Source organism: Mustela putorius, unplaced genomic scaffold, assembly GCF_011764305.1.
Source record: "Mustela putorius furo isolate JIRA1106 unplaced genomic scaffold, ASM1176430v1.1 tig00000910_pilon_pilon_pilon, whole genome shotgun sequence".
NCBI classification, from domain to species: Eukaryota; Metazoa; Chordata; class Mammalia; order Carnivora; family Mustelidae; genus Mustela; species Mustela putorius.
This window is the reverse complement of record NW_025421513.1, coordinates 193,270-212,647: the sequence shown is the minus strand read 5'-3', so window position 1 is coordinate 212,647 and position 19,378 is coordinate 193,270. Positions and strand designations below refer to the sequence as shown.

Sequence of the window (19,378 nt, the reverse complement as noted above, 5' to 3'; positions counted from 1 at the left end):
GTGTGATTTCTCACCTGGACCTGAATAATGAAAAGGAGATAACCATGAGAAGACCTGGGAGTAGAGTAGAATATATCAGGCCTACCGAAGATATGAAAGGCTTACATCAGAACAACTTTGATACACTTACAAATAGAAAAGCCAGTAGAACTGTGGTAGAATTAGGAAGGGAATAGTTGTGGTAGTGAGTTCACATAAATGATCAGATATTAAATTATAGACTGATTTGTAGCAGTAGAAGTGGAGAGGGATCACTCTACAAAAAGTTGTGAAACTAGAACTGAAGGGCTTACACACAGATTGGCTTGTAGGATAAGAAGAAAAAAGGAATCATGAAAAGATCATCATCTTTGTTGTTCTTAACTGTTCTTCATTAACTTAAAAACTACCCTCAGTAACTTTTTAGACCCATTCCAGTTTGTCTCAGTATTTCAAATGAGGGATAGCAAGACTTCATGATAGTCGATGTTCCCATTTTCTGTGGTGGAAGTTTGTTTGTTTGTTTAAAAGATTTTATTTATTTATTTAATGGAGAGATCACAGGTGGGCAGAGAGGGGGAAGCAGGCTCCCCTGTGAGCAGAGAACCCAATGTGGGACTTGATCCCAGAACCCTGGGACCCTGACCTGAGCTGAAGGCAGAGGCTTAACCAACTGAGCCACCCAGGCGCCCCATTGGTGGCAGTTTAAATTGCATGGTCTGAGTTGTGGCAGGAGTCTTAATATTGAATTTGAATATATAAATTTAGGTTGTCTTCCACTTAAATTATTGAAGACCGTTTTCATCCTTATTTTCCATACACATTTTTTTTTTTAACTTAAGTGAATCTCCTTATTTACCTGTGTTCCATTTGTGCTGGAAGTTTTGGATGGTTGTGCTTATATACTATATACTAGACTTTTCGTAAAGTATGTGCTTATAAACTGTGGAATATTTTTTTAAAGATTTTTATTTAGTTAGTTATTTATTAGAAAGAGAGAGCACATGTAGGCAGAGAAGTGTGGGGGTAGAGGGTAGGAAGCAGGCTCCCTGCTGAGCAGAGAGCCCAATGCGGGACTCAATATCAGGACCCTAATAAGATCATGATCTGATCTGAAGGCAGAGGCTTAGCCCACTGAGCCACCCAGGCGCCCCAGACTGTGGAATAATTTTGAAGGTTGATCATTCATTATAATTTCAGAATTCTACATATAATTTTGTCTGATGTTTAATTGGCACTCTTATTGAAAATGTACTTCTGTCAGCCAAAGAGGCATACATGTATAGCTTTCATTTCATCAATATTCAAATACTGACTGAATGGAAGACCTGGGGTAAGCCCTAGTGGTTTATGAACACTGTACAAATTCCTTTCTTTGTATATTTTTCCAGTAGGGAGTTAGGTAGAGATAAGAGAGGCAGGAGGGTAAAAGATTGTTGTATGTAAATATACTAGTGCATGGATTGAAAGATGTAGATTAAAACATATTACAATTATGTCAGCTATCCCTCAATAAAAATAATACCCAGTGAGGGGTGCCTAGTTGGCTCAGTCATTGAGTATGCACTTGTTGATCATGGGGTCGTGAGTTGGAATCCCATGCTTAATATTAGAGCTTACTTGATTAAAAGAAAAATAGATGGATAGATCTAGGTATCTTAAATAAAAACATAACAGTACATCTTTTAGATACTACAGAATCTTGACAGGTTTCAGGGAGACATACTGTTTTTGGAGGGAAGGTAGCTTATGTGAAAGACAAAGATAAAGTGTAAAAATGAGTGTAAAAGTTGATGTAGGAAAAGAAAGTGTAAAGTATCCCTTTGGATTTTCATGTCATGGGTTCTAGATGTCCTATATTAGGTAAGTTTGGTAGGCTGTATTCTAAGCTTAGTTCTATTGTAAGTGCTTAACAGAGATTACTTACTACAGTATTCCTAGGTTACCTGTATAGTTGGAGGCAGAGTTAGCATTTTACACAAAATATGAAAGAATTTGTTTGTAACTGATACATCACTTAATTGGAGGGGAATTAGCAAGATTGATCAGCAGGATGCGGATTTTGGAAGAAGCTAATGGAAATACAGAGCTTAAGAGAGCAGTCAGAGGAAAAAAATATTCTGTCTAGTAGTTTGTGATTGTCTGGAGAGGAAAACAACAGGAAAAAAAACAGAGAAGTGAGCAATGGGAATATATTGTTAGAGAAATAAAGAGGACAATGTACTCTTTTCCTGTAAGTTCAGTTTTACTGTATAATATTGTATACATCATTGCTGAAGATTACATACCACAATATATACACATTAAATCTTGGACCCTGTCAAATAGGACCCTATTTTACCTGTCAAATTTGACCCTGTCAAGTAGATTATTAATTTAACCTGGTTGTGACCTGTATTAGGGTTTCCTCGTGTGTGTGTTCTGTGTCTGTATATCGTGATGCTTAATAAACAGTCTTGCATTACTTTTTCCATTACTAAACAGACACTAAATTTATTAATTTCCATTAATAAACAGTCTTGAATTACTTTTTGAGTTATGTCACATATGACTTCTAGGTATTTTTTAAATTTATCCACAGCAGTGTGGCTTTTCACTTTGATACATCCTGAAGTTACTCTTGTAGAGATAACTAGTGAATAACTACTTTAAACATAGGGTGACACAGTTATTATTGATAGCCATTTCTTCTGCTGTTGAATTTAGATGTGTGCTTGAGTTTTTCCATTACTTTTATTGCTGTATATTCACCATTTTAAAGCTCATTTCAATTTATATTGAAACATAAAGCTGTTCCCAATTTTTAAAGGACACAAAAGCAACTAGTGATAAGTACAATGGAAAATATGTAGAAAGATGCTTACAAACTGTGAGATTAAACTGATGTTTAATTGGCACTCTCCTTGTTCCTGAATCCAGAGAAGGGGTGGTGGTGTACTGCATTTTAGATCTTCATAGTTGGCTCATAGTTAAATACAGTGAACTTAAGTACATTAGTCAAAAAGAAAATCAAAATTTGACCTTTGACTCCACTTCTTGTACTGATTGTCTAGAGATTTTTTTTATTCTTTAATTCTTATTTACTGTGAACCAGCTTGATGATTGGGCACTTTTGCAAGGTGCTTACAAGATATGATTCATTTAATTTCACTTATTTGATAGACATAGCTTAAGAGAACTGCCCTACAAGCAGGGAGCCTGTCCTAGGTCCCTGAGATCAAGACCTGAGCCAAAGTCGGATTTAACTGACTGAGCCACCCAGATGCCCCTCTATTCTTTCTTAAAGTAGTCTATAACATGCTTGATATTTCTCTGTAGTTTCTTCAAGTTTAGTATCCATACATTTTATTCTAGAAAGACATTTGTCTGAATTACCATTTAGTGTGTTTTTAGATTTCTATAGTTTAGCATTTCACCCAGAAGACCCCAATTTTTACTCATATTGTACTTCATATTCTCAATATTATCTCCTCAAATGGCAACAAGGAAAACGATGGGTAGTGGGTATATTTGTTATGTTGATTTTTATCTGTCATTTTAGGATGCAGGGAACTTAGAAGATTCTATCCTGAATACTGAAGATACATTGCAATAATTGAAGTCTTTTAATTTCTCTTTGAACTTAAATTAGCTATAGGACTTTATTTCATACACCTTTTATGTTACAAATTAATCACATTTCTTGTGGAATCAGACTGAAACTAAAAGCTCTTGTGTCTTTCTGCTTAAGCTTTCTTTGCTCATTTATAATAGTTGAAGAACATAGAAACATTTGGCTAAAAATTTCAGTAGCAGCAGCTGCTAATGAGAAGAATTTTTAATTTGGAAGTAAAAAATACCAAATTTGCAAGGTTTGGGTTTTTTTTTAAGATTTGTTTGACACAGTGAGCACATCTGTGTTCATCAAGGATATTCGTCTGTAATTCCCTTTAAATGGGGTCTTTGTCTGGTTTTAGGATCAAGGTAATGATGGCCTCATAAAATGAGGTTGGAATTTTTCCTTCCACTACTCTTCTTTGGAACAGTTTCAGGAGAATAGGAATTAATTCTTCTTTAACTGTTTGGTAGAATCCCCTTGGAATCTGTCTGGCCCTGGACTCTTGTTTGTTGGGAGATTTTTTTTTTTTTTTAAGATTTTATTTATTTATTTGACAGAGAGAGATTACAAGTAGACAGAGAGGCAGGCAGAGAGAGAGGAGGAAGCAGGCTCCCTGCTGAGCAGAGAGCCGGATGTGGGACTCGATCCCAGGACCCTGCGATCATGACCTGAGCCAAAGGCAGAGGCTTAACCACTGAGCCACCCAGGCGCCCCTGTTGGGAGATTTTTGATGACTGCTCATACCTCCTTACTGTTCTGTTCAGGTTTTCTATTTCTTCCTGGTTCAGTTGTGATACTTTAATATGTCTCCAGGAATGCATCACTTTTCTTGTCAAATTTGCTGGCATATTGTTGCTCATAATATGTTCTTATAATTGTTTGTATTTCTTTGGTGTTGGTTGTGATCTCTCCTTTTTTAATTCATGATTTTATTAATTTGGCTCCTTTCTCTTTTATTTTTGATAAGTATGGCCACAGGGTTATCAATCTTATTAATTCTTTCAAAGAACCAACTCCTAGTTTCATTGAGAGGTTTTTTTTTTTTTTAAAGATTGTATTTATTTATTTGACAGAGAGAGGTTAGAAGTAGGCAGAGATGCAGGCAGAGAGAGAGAGAGGAAGAAGCAGGCTCCCTGCTAATCAGAGAGCCTGATTTGGGACTCAATCCCAGGACCCTGAGATCACGACCCGAGCAGAAGGCAGAGGCTTAACCCACTGAGCCATCCAGGCCCGGGAGTTGTTCTATTTTTTTGTTTGTTTGGTTTCTATTTCATTGATTTGTGCTCTGCTCTTTATTTCTCTTCTCCTGCTGGGTTAGGCTTTCTTTGCTGTTCTTTCTCCAGCTCCTTTAGGTGTAGGGTTAGGTTGTGTACTTGAGACCTTTCTTGTTTCTTGAGAAAGGCTTGTGTGGCTATGTACTTTCCTCAAGACTGCCTTTGCTACATCCCGAAGATGTTGAATAGTCGTGTTTTCATTCTCATTCGCTTTCATGATTTTTTTCAATTCTTTAATTTCCTGGTTGACCCATTCATTCTTTTGTAGGATGCTCTTTAGCCTCCATGAATTTGAGTTCTTTCCAAATTTGCTCTTGTGATTGAGATCTATCTTCAGAGCATTGTGGTCTGAAAATATGCAGGGAGTGATCCCAGTCTTTTGGTACCAGCTGAGACCTCATTTGTGACCCAGGGATGTGATCTATTCTCGAGAATGTTCCATGAGCACTAGAGAAGAATGTGTATTCTGTTGTTTTGGGATGGAATGTTCTGAGTATATCTGTGATGCTCATCTGGTCCAATGAATCATTTAAAGCCTTTGTTTCCTCGCTGGTCTTTTGCTTGGATGATCTGTCCATATCAGTGAGCGGGCAGGGTGGGGGGAGTGTTAAAGTATCCTACTATTATTGTATTAATTGTTGATGTGTTTCTTTGATTTTGTTATTAAGTGGTTTATATAGTTGGCTGCTCCCGTGTTAGGGGCATAGATATTTAAAATTATTAGATCTTGTTGTGCAGGCCCTTTGAGTATGATATAGTGTCCTTCCTCGTATCTTATTGTAGTCTTGGGCTTAAAATCTAATTTATCTGATATAAGGATTGCCACCCCAGCTTTCTTCTGATGTCCATTAGCATGGTAAATTGTTTTCCACTCCCTCACTTTATTAAATCTGGAGGTGTCTTTGGGTCTAAAATGAATTTCTTATAAACAGCATATTGATGGGCTTTTTGCTTTTTTATCCCTTCTGATACTATGTGTCTTTTCATTGGGGCATTTAGCCCATTTACATTCAGAGTAAACTATTGAGAGATATGAATTTAGTGCCATTGTATTGCCTATAATGTGACATTTACTGTATATTGTCTCTGTTCCTTTCTGGTCTACTACTTTTAGGCTCTCTTTTTGCTTAGAGGATCCCTTTCAATATTTCCTGTAGAGCTGGTTTGTTGTTTACAAATTCTTTTAGTTTTTGTTTGTCCTGGAATCTTTTTATCTTTCCTTGTATTTTAAGTGTTAGCCTAATTGGATATAGTATTCTTGGCTGCATGTTTTTCTATTGAATGCTCTGAATATATCATGCCAGTTCTTTCTGGCCTGCCAGGTCTCTGTGGATAAGTCTGCTTCCAGTCCAATATTTTTACCATTGTATGTTACAGACTTTTTGTCCCAGACTGCTTTCAGGATTTTCTCTTTGTCACTAAGACATGTAAGTTTTACTATTAGATGACAGGATATGAATCTCTTCTTACTGATTTTGAGGGGTGTTCTCTTTGCCTCCTGGATTTTGATGTTTGTTCCCTTTACCATATTAGGGAAATTCTCTATAATAATTCTCTCCAAGATACCTTCTGCCCCTCTCACTCCTTCTTCTGGATCCCAGTTATTCTAATATTGTTTCATCATATGGTATCACTTATCTCTTGAATTCTCCTCTCATGGTCCAGTAGTTGTCTCTCTTTTGCTCAGCCTCTTTATTCTCTGTCATTTGGTCTTCTATATCACTAATTCTGTCTTCTGCTTCATTTATCTTAGCAGTAAGAGCCTCCATTTTTTTTTTTTTTATTGCACTGCATTAATAGCTTTTTTTATTCCAGCTTGGTTTTAGTTCTTTTATTTCAATTTATTATTTTACTATTTTTATTTTCAGGTTTTAGTTCTTTTATTTCACCAGAAAGGACTTTTACTTCTCTAGACAGGGTTTCCTCTAATATCTTCCATGCCTTTTTCAAGCCCTGCTAGCACCTTGAGAATTACCATTCTGAACTCTAGAATATCCATATTGATTAGGTCCCTAGCCCTTGGTACTACATCTTGTTCTTTTTGTGTGTGTGGTTTTTTCACCTTGTCATTTTATCCAGATAAGAATATATGAACGAGGGGCACCTGGGGTGGTTCAGTGGTTTAAGCCTCTGACTTCAGCTCCGGTCATGATCCCAGGGTCCTGGCATTGAGCCCCACATCAGGCTCTCTGCTTGGCAGGGAACCTGCCTCCCCCTCTCTCTCTGCCTGCCTCTCTGCCTACTTGTGATCTTATGTCTGTCAATAAATAAATAAAATATTTTTAAAATATCTATGTGAACAAGAGAATAAAATACTAAAAGGATGGCAAAGACCTCAGAGAAATATTTGTTAACCAAATCAGAAGAGACCCCAAATTGGGAGAAGAAGGGTGGTAAAAAGTTTAAAAAAAAAAAAAAAAGTGTGTTTTTTTTTATTTAAAAAGAAATATAGGGGCGCCTGGGTGGCTCAGTGGGTTAAGCCGCTGCCTTCGGCTCAGGTCATGATCTCAGGGTCCTGGGATCGAGTCCCGCATCAGGCTCTCTGCTCAGCAGGGAGCCTGCTTCCTCCTCTCCTCTCTCTGCCTGCCTCTCTGCCTACTTGTGATCTCTCTCTGTCAAATAAATAAATAAAAAATCTTTAAAAAAAAAAAAAAAAAAAGAAATATATATATATATATGTATATATATATATACACACACACACACACTCACACCATACATACATACATACATACATGCATATTAGACTGCTTAATAGAACAGAGCCATCCACTTGATTTGGGGTGTATTTCGGTCTCTTAGAAGAAATTGTCTCCCAAAATTTTAAAGAAAGAAAAACTACACACACACACACACATATATATATGCAAAAATAAGAGTAAACACGATGAAGGAATGGAATATGACTGTAAAGATGAAAATATTTAAAATTTTCTAAAAAGGAATTGATATGATAAGTTGTTGGGAAAAGAAAGAATAAGAACATGGAGAGAATTTGCTCAGGCTGGAGACTAGAACAAAGAAAGCCCTTTTGATCTGTTAGAAGAAGTTGTATCCCAAAATTTTTTAGAAGGAAAAAACCTTATATGTATACAAAAAATAAAGTTAAATACAATGAAAGATAAAATAGGAGTATAATAATGAAGATTTATTTTTAAGAAAAGTGTTATGATAAACCACTTTAAAATGTTAAAAGAGAAAAAGAATAAAAGTTTAAAAACTAAAATAAGAAAAATACAAAATTTTTAAAAATCTAACTTTCGCAAGACTAAAGAATCATGGGGAGAAAACCATGAATTCCATGCTTTGCTTGCTTTCCCCTCCTCCAGAATTCCGCTGTTTTCTGCTGTTCTCCTTGGTCTTTTCTGGATATTCTTACTGATCTGAGGGAGGGGCCTGTGGCCTTGATTCTCAAGTGTCTTTGCCAGAGGCGAAATTGCACTGCCCTTGCCAGGGGCTAAGTAATCGTTCAGGTACTCTAGGGAGCTTTTGTTCCCTGAGTGGTTTCCAGGGTGGACGGGAATGGAAATGGTGGGCTCCCAGTCTCATGAGCTGAGAGCTTGAGTCCCACTCCTCAGTTCACCCTCAGAGAAAAGTGCTCAATCCCCAGTCTCCCTGGTCTCCGGCTACGCTCTAAGCTCACAGGGCCTGTGACTGAGCGTTTCTGTCTCTGGCACACAGCCCCGTTTGGAGTCTATATACCCAGAAGATTGCTACCACTCTGCTCTTCCAGGGGGTTCTCCCCAGATCTGCCCCTTGTGGAGTCCCTGCTCAAAATGCATTTGCTTCACTGTGCCACAGATCACAGATTAAGGTAACCACAAACTGAGAGCTCACTCCTTGGCTCCATCTCTGTAGCCGGCTTCCCTGCTCTAATACCTGCAAGGTGTGCTACACTCAGACACCCCCGATCCTTCTGTGACCCCACAGGACCTGAGACCACACTGTCCCCATGAGAGAGCTCCACCTCCACTTAGCCTCTGGAGTGATGCCCCTCAGTGGTGCAGACTTTTAAAAGTTCTGATTTTGTGCTCTGTTGCTCTGTAGCTTACTGGTAGCTGGCCCCTACCCCTGTGGTCTTTTTTTACCGTCGCTTCACTTCCCTGTCATCCTACCTCTCGGAAAGTGGTCGATTTTCCATTCCTAGAACAGCTGCTTTTCTTCTCTTCCATCTCCTATTGGATTTATAGGTGTTCGGAATGGTTTGATAACTAACTGAACTCTTTCAACCTGATGTCATCTCAGCCTGCTACTCCTCTGCCATTTTGACTGCTCCCCAAATATTTTTTTAAAAGAAATATAAATAATGTGCTTTCACATTGGTATCACACCAATAGATACATACTGTTGTGATTTTTCACTATTCAAGATTGGAATTGTTTAAATTGAGTGTATATCGTCCTTGGATAACTAACTATAATTCTCTGACGTACTTTTAATTCGTTAGTGTGTCATTAGATGTTATTATATGTGCACTTTAAAGCTTAAAATAAAGTTATGAGGTGTTTATTCTTAACTTTTTAAATGTATTTTCCAAAGTGAAGTTGCCTTCCTTTTGGTTTTAGTTTTAAATAATTTATTGGAAGTTAAGAGAGCTCTTCACTCTGTGTATTTTGTGATTGGTCTTTTAAGATACTTGAAATATGTTACTTGGAGCTGTATTCTCTGCATATTGATAAGACTTTTTGCGTTTTCTTGAGCCTCATCTATCCATTATGTTTGATTTGGTAGTCATGCCAAAAGAATTTTCAAACTTAGAAACTGAAGTTCAGCTTAGCAATAGTAAATTATTTTAACTGAATTTAAGAATTTAGTATATTGTGTCAAATGATACATACTTTATTTATTGAGTAATTTTTTTTTGAAGTTTTACTTATTTATTTGATAGATATCACAAGTAGGCAGAGAGTTGGGGGAGCAGGTTTTCCGCTGAGCAGAGAGCCCAATGCAGGCCTTGATCCCAGGACCCTGAAATCATGACCTGAGCTGAAGGCAGAGGCTTAACCCACTGAGCCACCCAGGTGTCCCTTTATGTAGTCTTTTATCCAAAAAACAAAAACAAAGTCTGTGCCCTGAAATAAGTCAGTTCACAAAAATCAGGATGCTGCTTTTTTAGTTTCTGAGGTTATTTTTTATCATTTTCCTAAATTCAATAAGTCATCAAAGCCATTTTCCATCTTCTCCCTTTTTTCCTATTCTTTTCAAAGTCGAACATTCCAAAAGTGTTTACTGTAGTTTGTGACTTTATGCCTCAGTTCTCTGGTTTTTTTGGTTTGTTTGGGATTTTTTTTAGGTGTTTCTGTTCTGGTATTAAGGACCACAGTATGTCTATTTCATTTCTTACTTGTTCCTATTTTTCAAATTGAATTCATAATATAAATTTATTAAAACCAAGCAAGAAGCAATAATCAGCTGATATTTTTTAACCATTCTATATATTGAAAAGTTCTCTTCACATTAATACCTAGAGAGTGCCAATACAGTTTTTAAAGTCTTGATTGTTAATTTTTATCTTTCTTGAGATCTTTTCTTAAATATCTTTTTTTTCTATTTATGCTCACTGCCCCCTTTTTAAAGTTAGATATATATATATATATATATATATATATATTTTTTTTTTTTTGTTTGTTTGTTTGTTTGTTTGTTTGTTTGTCTGAGAGCGAGCAGCAGAGGGAGAGGGAGAAGTACCACTCAGGCTCAATCCCAGGACCCTGGGATTATGATCTGAGCTGAAAACAGATGCTTAACCAACTCAGCCATCCAGGTGCCTCTACAATTAGATTCTTACTGATTTTTTTTTTTTTAAACCTGTAAGTCCCTCTACCTATATGTTATTGTCCTTATTCTATGTTCCCATGGCTTTCTGAAAGTTAGAAAGACTAAAAATTTCAGTGATGGAGAGAACATACCAGGAAGTAACCACAATTTGGTTATTCATTATATAGATGATGTTAACCTAGTGTCAGTTCTTAAGATTCTGCTCTCTGGGCAGGTAATTCTGTACTTGTGATTGCAGGAGAACTGCTCCTTCTTGTTCGTTCACTCCTAGCAAACCAGGCTGTATGTATCTCTTCATATTAGACTGCCTTTTTATGTGGGACTTTGAAACTAACTATAAAGTCAGATAGTAAAAACTATAATCCAGTTGCCAAAATAGCCAGTACTTTGGAAATCAAAGTTTATTTTTAAAGTAAAAAGTAGAATTCTTAAAGAATAATACTATTTTCCTAATAGTGCTGGTAAGGATTTGAGGAAACAAAATGTGATTCCCTAGCTCTTAGAATCTCATTTTTGTAAGAGAGAAGTGAGGGAGAGTCATAGGCAGAAAGTAAAGAGCGCATAGACAAGATAACATCATAAGAAAATTTTGTCTTTCTGTGCTCCATTTTTTCCTCATTTTGAAGAGATTGATAATAAAGCCTCTTGGCACTGGACTTAAGTAGTGCAAGTATGTAAACTAATCTCTGATAATAAGTGTTTATGAATGCTCCTCTTACTGACATTTTATTTTCCTACCTGACATATTGCAGAGTTCATAAGCATTGTTGCATCTGCAAGTAAAAATTTACAGGGTTTCAGACATTATTTCAGCAGTGAAATCACATTGGAGAGGAGTAGGCCGAAGACATCAGTGAATGCTGTACATCTAGTATATAGTGTTTCAAATTGGATTTTTACTTTTTGTCTCCTCTAGCACTTTCTTCAACATACATACATATACCACAAAGCTTTCCTTGTTTTGAAATATAAATCTAATAAGGCAGAGTTTTGTTCAGAGTTATTTTAACTTGAAAAATTTCTAAAGGTAAACTGAAAGTGTTACTGTTTCTATGATACTTAAGAATTTTTCATGCAGTTTTAGACTTGAAATTATTATGCTCATTTTGTTTTTAAAGAAGTTAATAACTTAATACATTCTTAAAATCATCTTACCCCAGGCTTATTTGTGTAAGTTTTGATACAGAATTTTAACCTGATACAGAAATAGAAATTAAGAGAAATTAAATATGATGGTCCTATCATACTGTAATACTTAATTACTCGCTTAAGAATCATGTATTTATTAAGGATTTTCTCTGTACCAGGCAGTCTTATTGCATTTAATAAAATAGAAAAAGCCTTTGTTCTCATGAGTCCTGCACTTTAATGGGAAAGAAAGAGTAGAAGCATTGTAAACACTGAAAGAGGTTAGTTTTAGATATTGATAATATTCAATTCTTTCAAATAATTACCTAAGTATTTATAATAACTGATCCAAATTCTAAGTCATTAGCAGTTCAGTCTGTTAACTGCAGTTGGTTTGGACCTTATCCCAATGGGTTATACTGTTCACAAATGTAGTTATTAACATCACTTTTATTAAACTGATCATGGGTAGTTGTGATTTTTAGAATAATTTGAGAGCTAAAGTGTACCATATGGATCATCTAGTACAACTCTGCCTTCAAAGGGGAAGTTGAGGCACTTAATTCATGGGAATGTTAGCAGATATTTCTGAGCAATGATAGCAAAAGATAGAAAAATTATCACTATTTATGAGAATTGACTATAAGTATGAACGTAAGAAAAGTATAAATTGGGTTTTTTTTTAAGATTTTATTTATTCATTTGACAGCGCAAGTTGGCAGAGTGGCATAAAGAAGGAAAGGGAGAAGCAGGCTCTCTGCCAAGCAGGGAGCCTGATGTGTGGCTCAATCCCAGGATCCTGGGATCATGACCCAAGCTAAAGGCAGCCACTTAACCAGCAGAGCCACACAGGCGCCCCAAGTACAAAGTATTTTTTAAGAAGGTTGTTAAAATATGGGCACCAAGGTGGCTTAGTCAACTAAGCCTCTGACTGTTTCAGCTCATGTCATGATCTCATGGGTCATGTGATTGATTAAACCCTATGTTAGGTTCCATGCTCACTTCGGAGTCTCCTTGGAATTCCCTCCCTTTGCCACCCCCAAATGCACATATACTTTCTTTCTTTTTATACCCTTATAAAAAGTTTGAACCAATAATATTCTTTTTATCCTTTGGCACTATAGTTTAAGCTGATTTTATGTTCTTTAATATCTAAATCTACAGCTTTCTACTTTGGTGAAGTTCCAGCATGGAATTCAGACTGATTTCAGAGATGAAGAACTTGATTCTATTATAAATTTACTTCTTTGGCAAGTTCTCTCTGTTTACCCAAATCAGAGCAAAAATTAAGATCATATTTTTGAACAAGAGATGAGTGTTTTGTAGATTAAGGTCATTGTATTTTTGTATTCAGGTACTCTTTGTGCTTTAGTATTACCATTGTGTTAAGGCATGTTATATGTGAAAAATTGACAAAAGAAATCTACCACATCAATAAACTGTAGAATCAAGATACTCATTTATACACAGATGGTATATCTTATATACTACAAATATTCAATATTAAAATGTTGTCATAAATAATTTTCTCCACAATAGGTACTGCCTTCTAAAAATTCTAAAGCAATGTCAGACACTGAGAGAAGCTCTTATTACAGCAGGAAAAGAAGTTATATGGCATGGGCGGACAAATGATGAACCGGCACATTATTGTAGCATTTGTGAGGTAACTGCTCTTGCTGACAGTTGTTTTATTGTAGAATCTCTAGTTTGGGGGTGTCTTTTAAATTACAGATTTACCTATACTTTTATATAATGCATTTTTTGATAAACAATTATATTAAATTTTCATTTGACAGTATAATATTTCATTTAACTTAATTCAGAAGTAATACCTACAGAAGCATTCTTGTAGTATTTCCTTACCAGTTCACAATTATCTTGGATTTTTAGCAATAATCCAAGATACTAACAATAATCTACAATACAATATGCCAGCAAACTTAACTATTTCAGTGTAGATCCAGAAATATCAGTCATAATGCCATTTATTAATATAGTTGTTGATTTTTCCCTGTGACCGAGGTTTCCATAAAGTATAGAAATAAAAGTTTGTTACTTCCTGGAGAGGAGCTTACTTCTACTTGGAGACAGAATGTAAATAACAAATTAAGATGCATATAAAAGTGATGAATATGAAGCTGGACATGTATGGACTGTTATAGAAACAATGAAGAAAGTAATTGCTCTTTTTTTTTTTTTTAAGATTTTATTTATTTGACAGAAATCACAAGTAGGCAGAGAGGCAGGCAGAGAGAGAGGAAGGGAAGCAGGCTCCCTGCTGAGCAGAGAACCTGACATGGGGCTCGATCCCAGGACCCTGGGATCATGACCTGAGCCAAAGGCAGAGGCCCAACACACTGAGCCACTCAGGTGCCACATGGAAAATAATTGTTCTTATTGGTTTAGAATTTACAGGCTGTTTTAAAATTTGACTCCTAAGGACTGTAAGAGGAGATGGGTTTAAGAAATTTGATCTTAACTATAATGTCATTGAAGCCATAGAAGTTTCAAGCAAGGCACTAAGTGGAGATGTATGTTTTATTAGAATCAGGTAGAAGGCAAAGGTGTCAGTTTGGAGAATATTGGAATGGTCTTGAGGGTTTAACAAGGGTTTAATTAAGCTAGTCTTTCATTTTAGGAATATAAAAAGAAAGGAGTTTAAAAGTGTTTAGGTCAGGAGGGTAGTTGATCACATGGGGAATGATGACAAGTTCAGGAATCCCAAATTTTTAAGTTTCGTAAATTATGTTATTTATGAATAGTAATAAAACACCTTAGAAACTGACATTCTAACAGTCCTGTTCTAATACGATTTTAGTTGGTAAGTTTTTGTCACTAAAATCAAGCAGTGGTTAAAGGACCCACTTGGATAAGAAATTGAAAATCTGAACTAAATCTTGAAATTGTGTGATACCGGGGTAAACGGACTATATCCTTTAGCTATTTTAATATTGAGTAATCTCATCAAAATATGTTCTTAAAAGATCTGTCAGATTCTTTCAGGTTAGGTGTCATACTTCAGTTAAACATATAATCTTCAGGGATGCCTAGGTGGCTCAGTTGGTTAAGCAGCTGCCTTTGGCTCAGGTCATGATCCCAGCGTCCTGGGATCAAGTCCCACATCGGGCTCCTTGCTCAGCAGGGAGCCTGCTTCTCCCTCTGCCTCTGCCTGCCTCTCTGCCTGTGCTCGCTCGCTCTCCCTCTCTCTCTGACAGATAAATAAATAAAATCTTAAAAAAAAAAAAACATATAATCTTCAGAGTATTTGGAAACAGAAGTGTTGCAGCTTTTATCCCCAATTCTGCTGGAGCTTTACAAATCATTATGGTTTCTATATTAAAGAGGTTCTTAACTATCTTCTGGCATAATACTCATGAATATGCTGCCTGTACTTATTTTCTTTAATACACAGGCCTTACAAGTGACCACTTGTTACTCATCAGTCAGCTAAAAATAACCAGTTAATGGGGTTACTTGGTTGGCTTTAGTCAGTTAACCACATAACTGTTGCTCTCAACTCAGGTCATGAACTCTGGGTCTTCAGTTCAAGCCCCACATTGAGCTCGCTGCTTGGTGTGCAGCCTACTTTAGGGGAAAAAAGAAAACAATCTGAATATATATTTTTCTTTTCTTTTCTTTTCCCTTTTTTTTAGGATTTTATTTATTCATTTATTTGAGGGAGTGAGAATGAGGGAGCATGAGAGGGGAGAGGTCAGAGGGAAAAGCGGACTTCCTACTGAGCAGAGAGCCCAACAGGGGACTCAGTCCTGGGACTCCAGGATCACTACCCAGGCTAAAAGCAGCTGCCCAGCCAACTGAGCCACCCAGGCACCCCTGAATATGTATATTTCAATGATTTTATTTTTCCTTTTATTATTAGCTTTCATTAAATATTTATGATACATGCTCTTAAGGTCCAAATTTGAATAAAACATAGTCACTACTTTTATGGAGCCAATCTGTGAAAGGAGAGAAGTATCTAAACACAGAACAACTAATGAACTAATTCAAAAACTAATGATGTACTGATGCTATTTGAACATAATAATAAAAAAAATTATAATTTTGAAAAAAAATAAATAGAACACTATGGATGCTATTATAGAGAAGTAAGAAGAATCATTACTTTTACCTGATTACTTATACTGATATTTTGGGTAAAATAAAAATAAGGTGACCTTTATCTAACTGAGTATTAAACTTTACAAGTTTTAATCAGTATTTGATTCCCTTGGATCGGTCTCTAAATACATATTATGGCTCTCATTTTTGTGGTACAAGTAAACCTGATATATCAAACATACAACTATGAGGGTGTGTAATTTTTTTTTAACATACTTCCATTTACAAAAATCACTGTCCATAATTTCATGTAAAGTAGAACTCCATGGTCACATTATAGTGGTGCAATCAATACAACTCTCCATTCAGTGCTTTTTTTTTCTCTTTTATTAAAATAGGTGGAGGTTTTTGATCTTCTTTTTGTCACTAATGAAAGCAATTCTCAAAAGACTTACATAGTACATTGCCAAGACTGTGCACAAAAAACAAGTGAAACTCTGGATAATTTTGTGGTGCTAGAACAATACAAAATGGAGGACCTGATACAAGTCTATGACCAGTTTACATTAGTAAGTGAATTCAATATGTGAGTACATAGTTAGCTGGGTTTTTGAAGCAGCAGTGTTTGTTTTTGGTATCTGATAAATATAAATTAATAAGATATTTAAATTTTCTCTTGGCTCAGTAGATATTGCATAATAAGAAAATATTTGTGTTTTCCTTATACTTTAAAGCCCTTTATCCACATGCAGTTAATACACATTACTATTTTTTCTTTTCAGTAAGAATGGCCTAAATAATAATCACAATAATTACATTTGAAAATATTTGTTTCTTTTATAATATTGTGATAGTCTATGTTATTTTATTTCACTGATAAAAGATGGGTTACTTAATTCTGTATGGACGCTCTATAAGGAAATCATTATTTTTTTAATGTACTCATGTTTTCAGAGGTCACTGCATTTTTTTAAAACCTGTTGCTTATTTATGTGCTAAACTCTTGGAAATATTTATGTTTCTTGGTTTAATGATATATAAGGTGTGGAAAAACTAAATTCATATTATTTTAAATGCCATTTTTATGATTTCAAGGACATGTTGAGATACCATTTACTTCTGGCTTTGAGAGGCAGTAGGATTGGAAACATTTAGTCATGAACTGTTGGCATTTTTCCCTGCCTTTTCTTCAAAACTTTGAAATCTAGATTCAGATATTTTTAATTAAATTGTTCTCAGAATTACTTGAAAAAGAAAAAAATTATGACAAATATGTGAAATATGTACTCTACCAGAGAATTGTTCATAAGCCACCACCCAAATTTTACTTGACTTTTCAAATTATTTTCCACACTACTCTTTCAGCAGTCTAAAAAAATAGGTCTGAATGTTCCATTGTGTTTTTTATTTTGGGTTTTTTTTTTTTTAACTAAATTTTGAACCCCAGAAAAACGGGGTAATAATTCAGAACTCTGAGCGTACTATTTAGCATACTGTTGAACTTTGTGGTGATTTGATGTTGCTTTCTAACTCATGTCATCAATAGGCTGTATGTTGATAGTCCTAAGCTAAGAACCGTATTAAGGATTAATATGCAAAAACAGTTAACATACCTTATTTTTAATTTTAGGCTCCTTCATTGCCAACATCCTCTTGATACTAGACCATGAATATTAAATGACACCTTTTCTGCTCATCAGGAAAGTCTTGCTCCACTGGTTTTCTAACTGTTCATAAGACTGCTAATTAAAAGCTATGTCTATGCAACCTTCCAAGAATAGAGTGTCAACCAACTGGATGTAGGAGAACACTGCCTCTACTCCAGGACTCTCACAAAGTTGATCCAGCTGTAACTAATCATAATGGCATGTTTTATGATATCTGACAGTATGTGGCAATGTCAGACTACTGACTTGAAGATAACCTTTTTCTATATTTCTGTATTTCTGGAAAGCTAAATTAGTTTTCCTCTATAGTTTTCCCTTTCAGAATTTTTGTGAGGAAAAATTACTGTTATAGCTGGCCAGTCACTTGTTAAGATGTTTAATGAATTCAAATCTTTAATCAACTTTTTTTTATGTAAAAAATTAGATGACAAAGCTTTTGGGGGTTTTATTTTGTTTTGTTTTGTTTATCATTTTATATTTTTATCTGTTGTTTGAGGCTATAGTGATTACACTTCTAATTTCCAAAATAAATGTTAAGAAAAACTCCTAGCCTAATAGCAAAGACACAAAGATAATGGATTGCACATAGTATAAGGAATAAACTTCAGATTTGTGATTTTTGTTTCTAATCCTGACACAGATTTACACTATTTATGAATACATATTTATTGCTTGAAAATATTTGTGATGGAATGTTTTTAATTTTACCTGAGATTTACCTGTCATTAAATATTAAGGAGTTCTATAATTTTAAACAGTACTCCTTTTACATTTTCTAGTGTAAATAAAACTGTGTAGTATTGTACAGAAACTTTTATTAAAATTGTTTAATGTTTAAAGGGTTTTCCACAGTGTGAGTTTTAAAAAAGACTTCCTGTAAAGACCTAGCTTTTGTTCATTTTCAAATCTGATTCTATGTATTTTATATATACATATATATTCACATGTGTATAACATAGAAATTAAAATATATAATTGTATAAAGATCAAACAGATTTTGAAATTTTCACATTTATGATCATTTCTGAGCTGCCTGCTGTAAAGTGTAGTGGCTTACAAAATACGCTTATTTTTAAAGTAAATGTCTTTCAGCCTGTTTTATTAAGTTATTGTAGTGATAGCCAATATTTCAGGCAAAATGTATATTAGAAAACAAATAGTGAATTTGAGATTTTAAGGGAAACATTATAAAGTTTGATAAATTTTATTTCATTTTTTTACTACAGAAAAGAGATTCAGGCTGATGAGGGCTTCTGCTGCAGAGAACAAATACGTTAAATGACGTATTTTTAAAAACTAGATAACTTTGAAATTCCATACTTTCCATTTGTTGAATATAGCTGAGGAAGGAAAGAGGAGAGAGACTCAAATTCTGTATCACTAGTCAATTTCAAGAAGTTCTGTGAAGGGTTTTGTTTCATATGAACAAATAACTTAACCGTATTAGCACATTTTATAGTAACACCTGTTTTCTACCTCTACTTTTTTGAAGCATTTGGCATGTATTCTCATTTTATCACAGTGTTCTAAAGTTTCCTAGGGACCTTTGGTGGAGTTCTATAAATGAAGTTGAAAAATATCTAAGAGAATTTTTAATCTTATCTAGTGAACTGCCTTGAGAGATTATATGTATCAAGTATCTCTTTTCAAGTAATACTCTAGTATTCTGGCTTCCTAGAAATTGTTTAAAGAAGAAACTTGTAGATACTTTATTAAATTAGATAATAATTTTTCAGGAGTTAAAGTCTTAACAGCAATCATCATGGTATAATTTCAAAGGAAAATAATTGCAATTCTGTTTTTTTTTTTTTTTAAAGATTTTATTTATTTATTTGACAGAGATCACAAGCAGGCAGAGAGGCAGGCAGAGAGAGAGAGAGAGAGGAGGA

The 19,378-nt window shown here is 35.0% G+C and overlaps 1 protein-coding gene across 7 annotated transcripts in view; it reads left to right on the top strand.

The window, feature by feature from the left end:
- LOC123393631 (lysine-specific demethylase 6A-like) overlaps positions 1-18,409 on the top strand; it is a 190,104-nt gene extending 171,695 nt beyond the window's left edge. For 3 of the 7 annotated variants that reach the window (XM_045086224.1, XM_045086226.1, XM_045086223.1), the window contains exons 28-30: positions 13,297-13,423; positions 16,221-16,391; positions 17,453-18,408. In XM_045086224.1, coding sequence (XP_044942159.1) covers positions 13,297-13,423; positions 16,221-16,391; positions 17,453-17,479 — 325 coding nt within the window. In that variant the 3' untranslated portion in view covers positions 17,480-18,408. Of the gene's footprint in view, positions 1-13,296; positions 13,424-16,220; positions 16,392-17,452 lie in introns of all 7 variants that reach the window. The other 4 variants (XM_045086227.1, XM_045086225.1, XM_045086231.1 and 1 more) reach the window with 4 other exon arrangements.
- Positions 18,410-19,378: the final 969 nt, after the last annotated feature.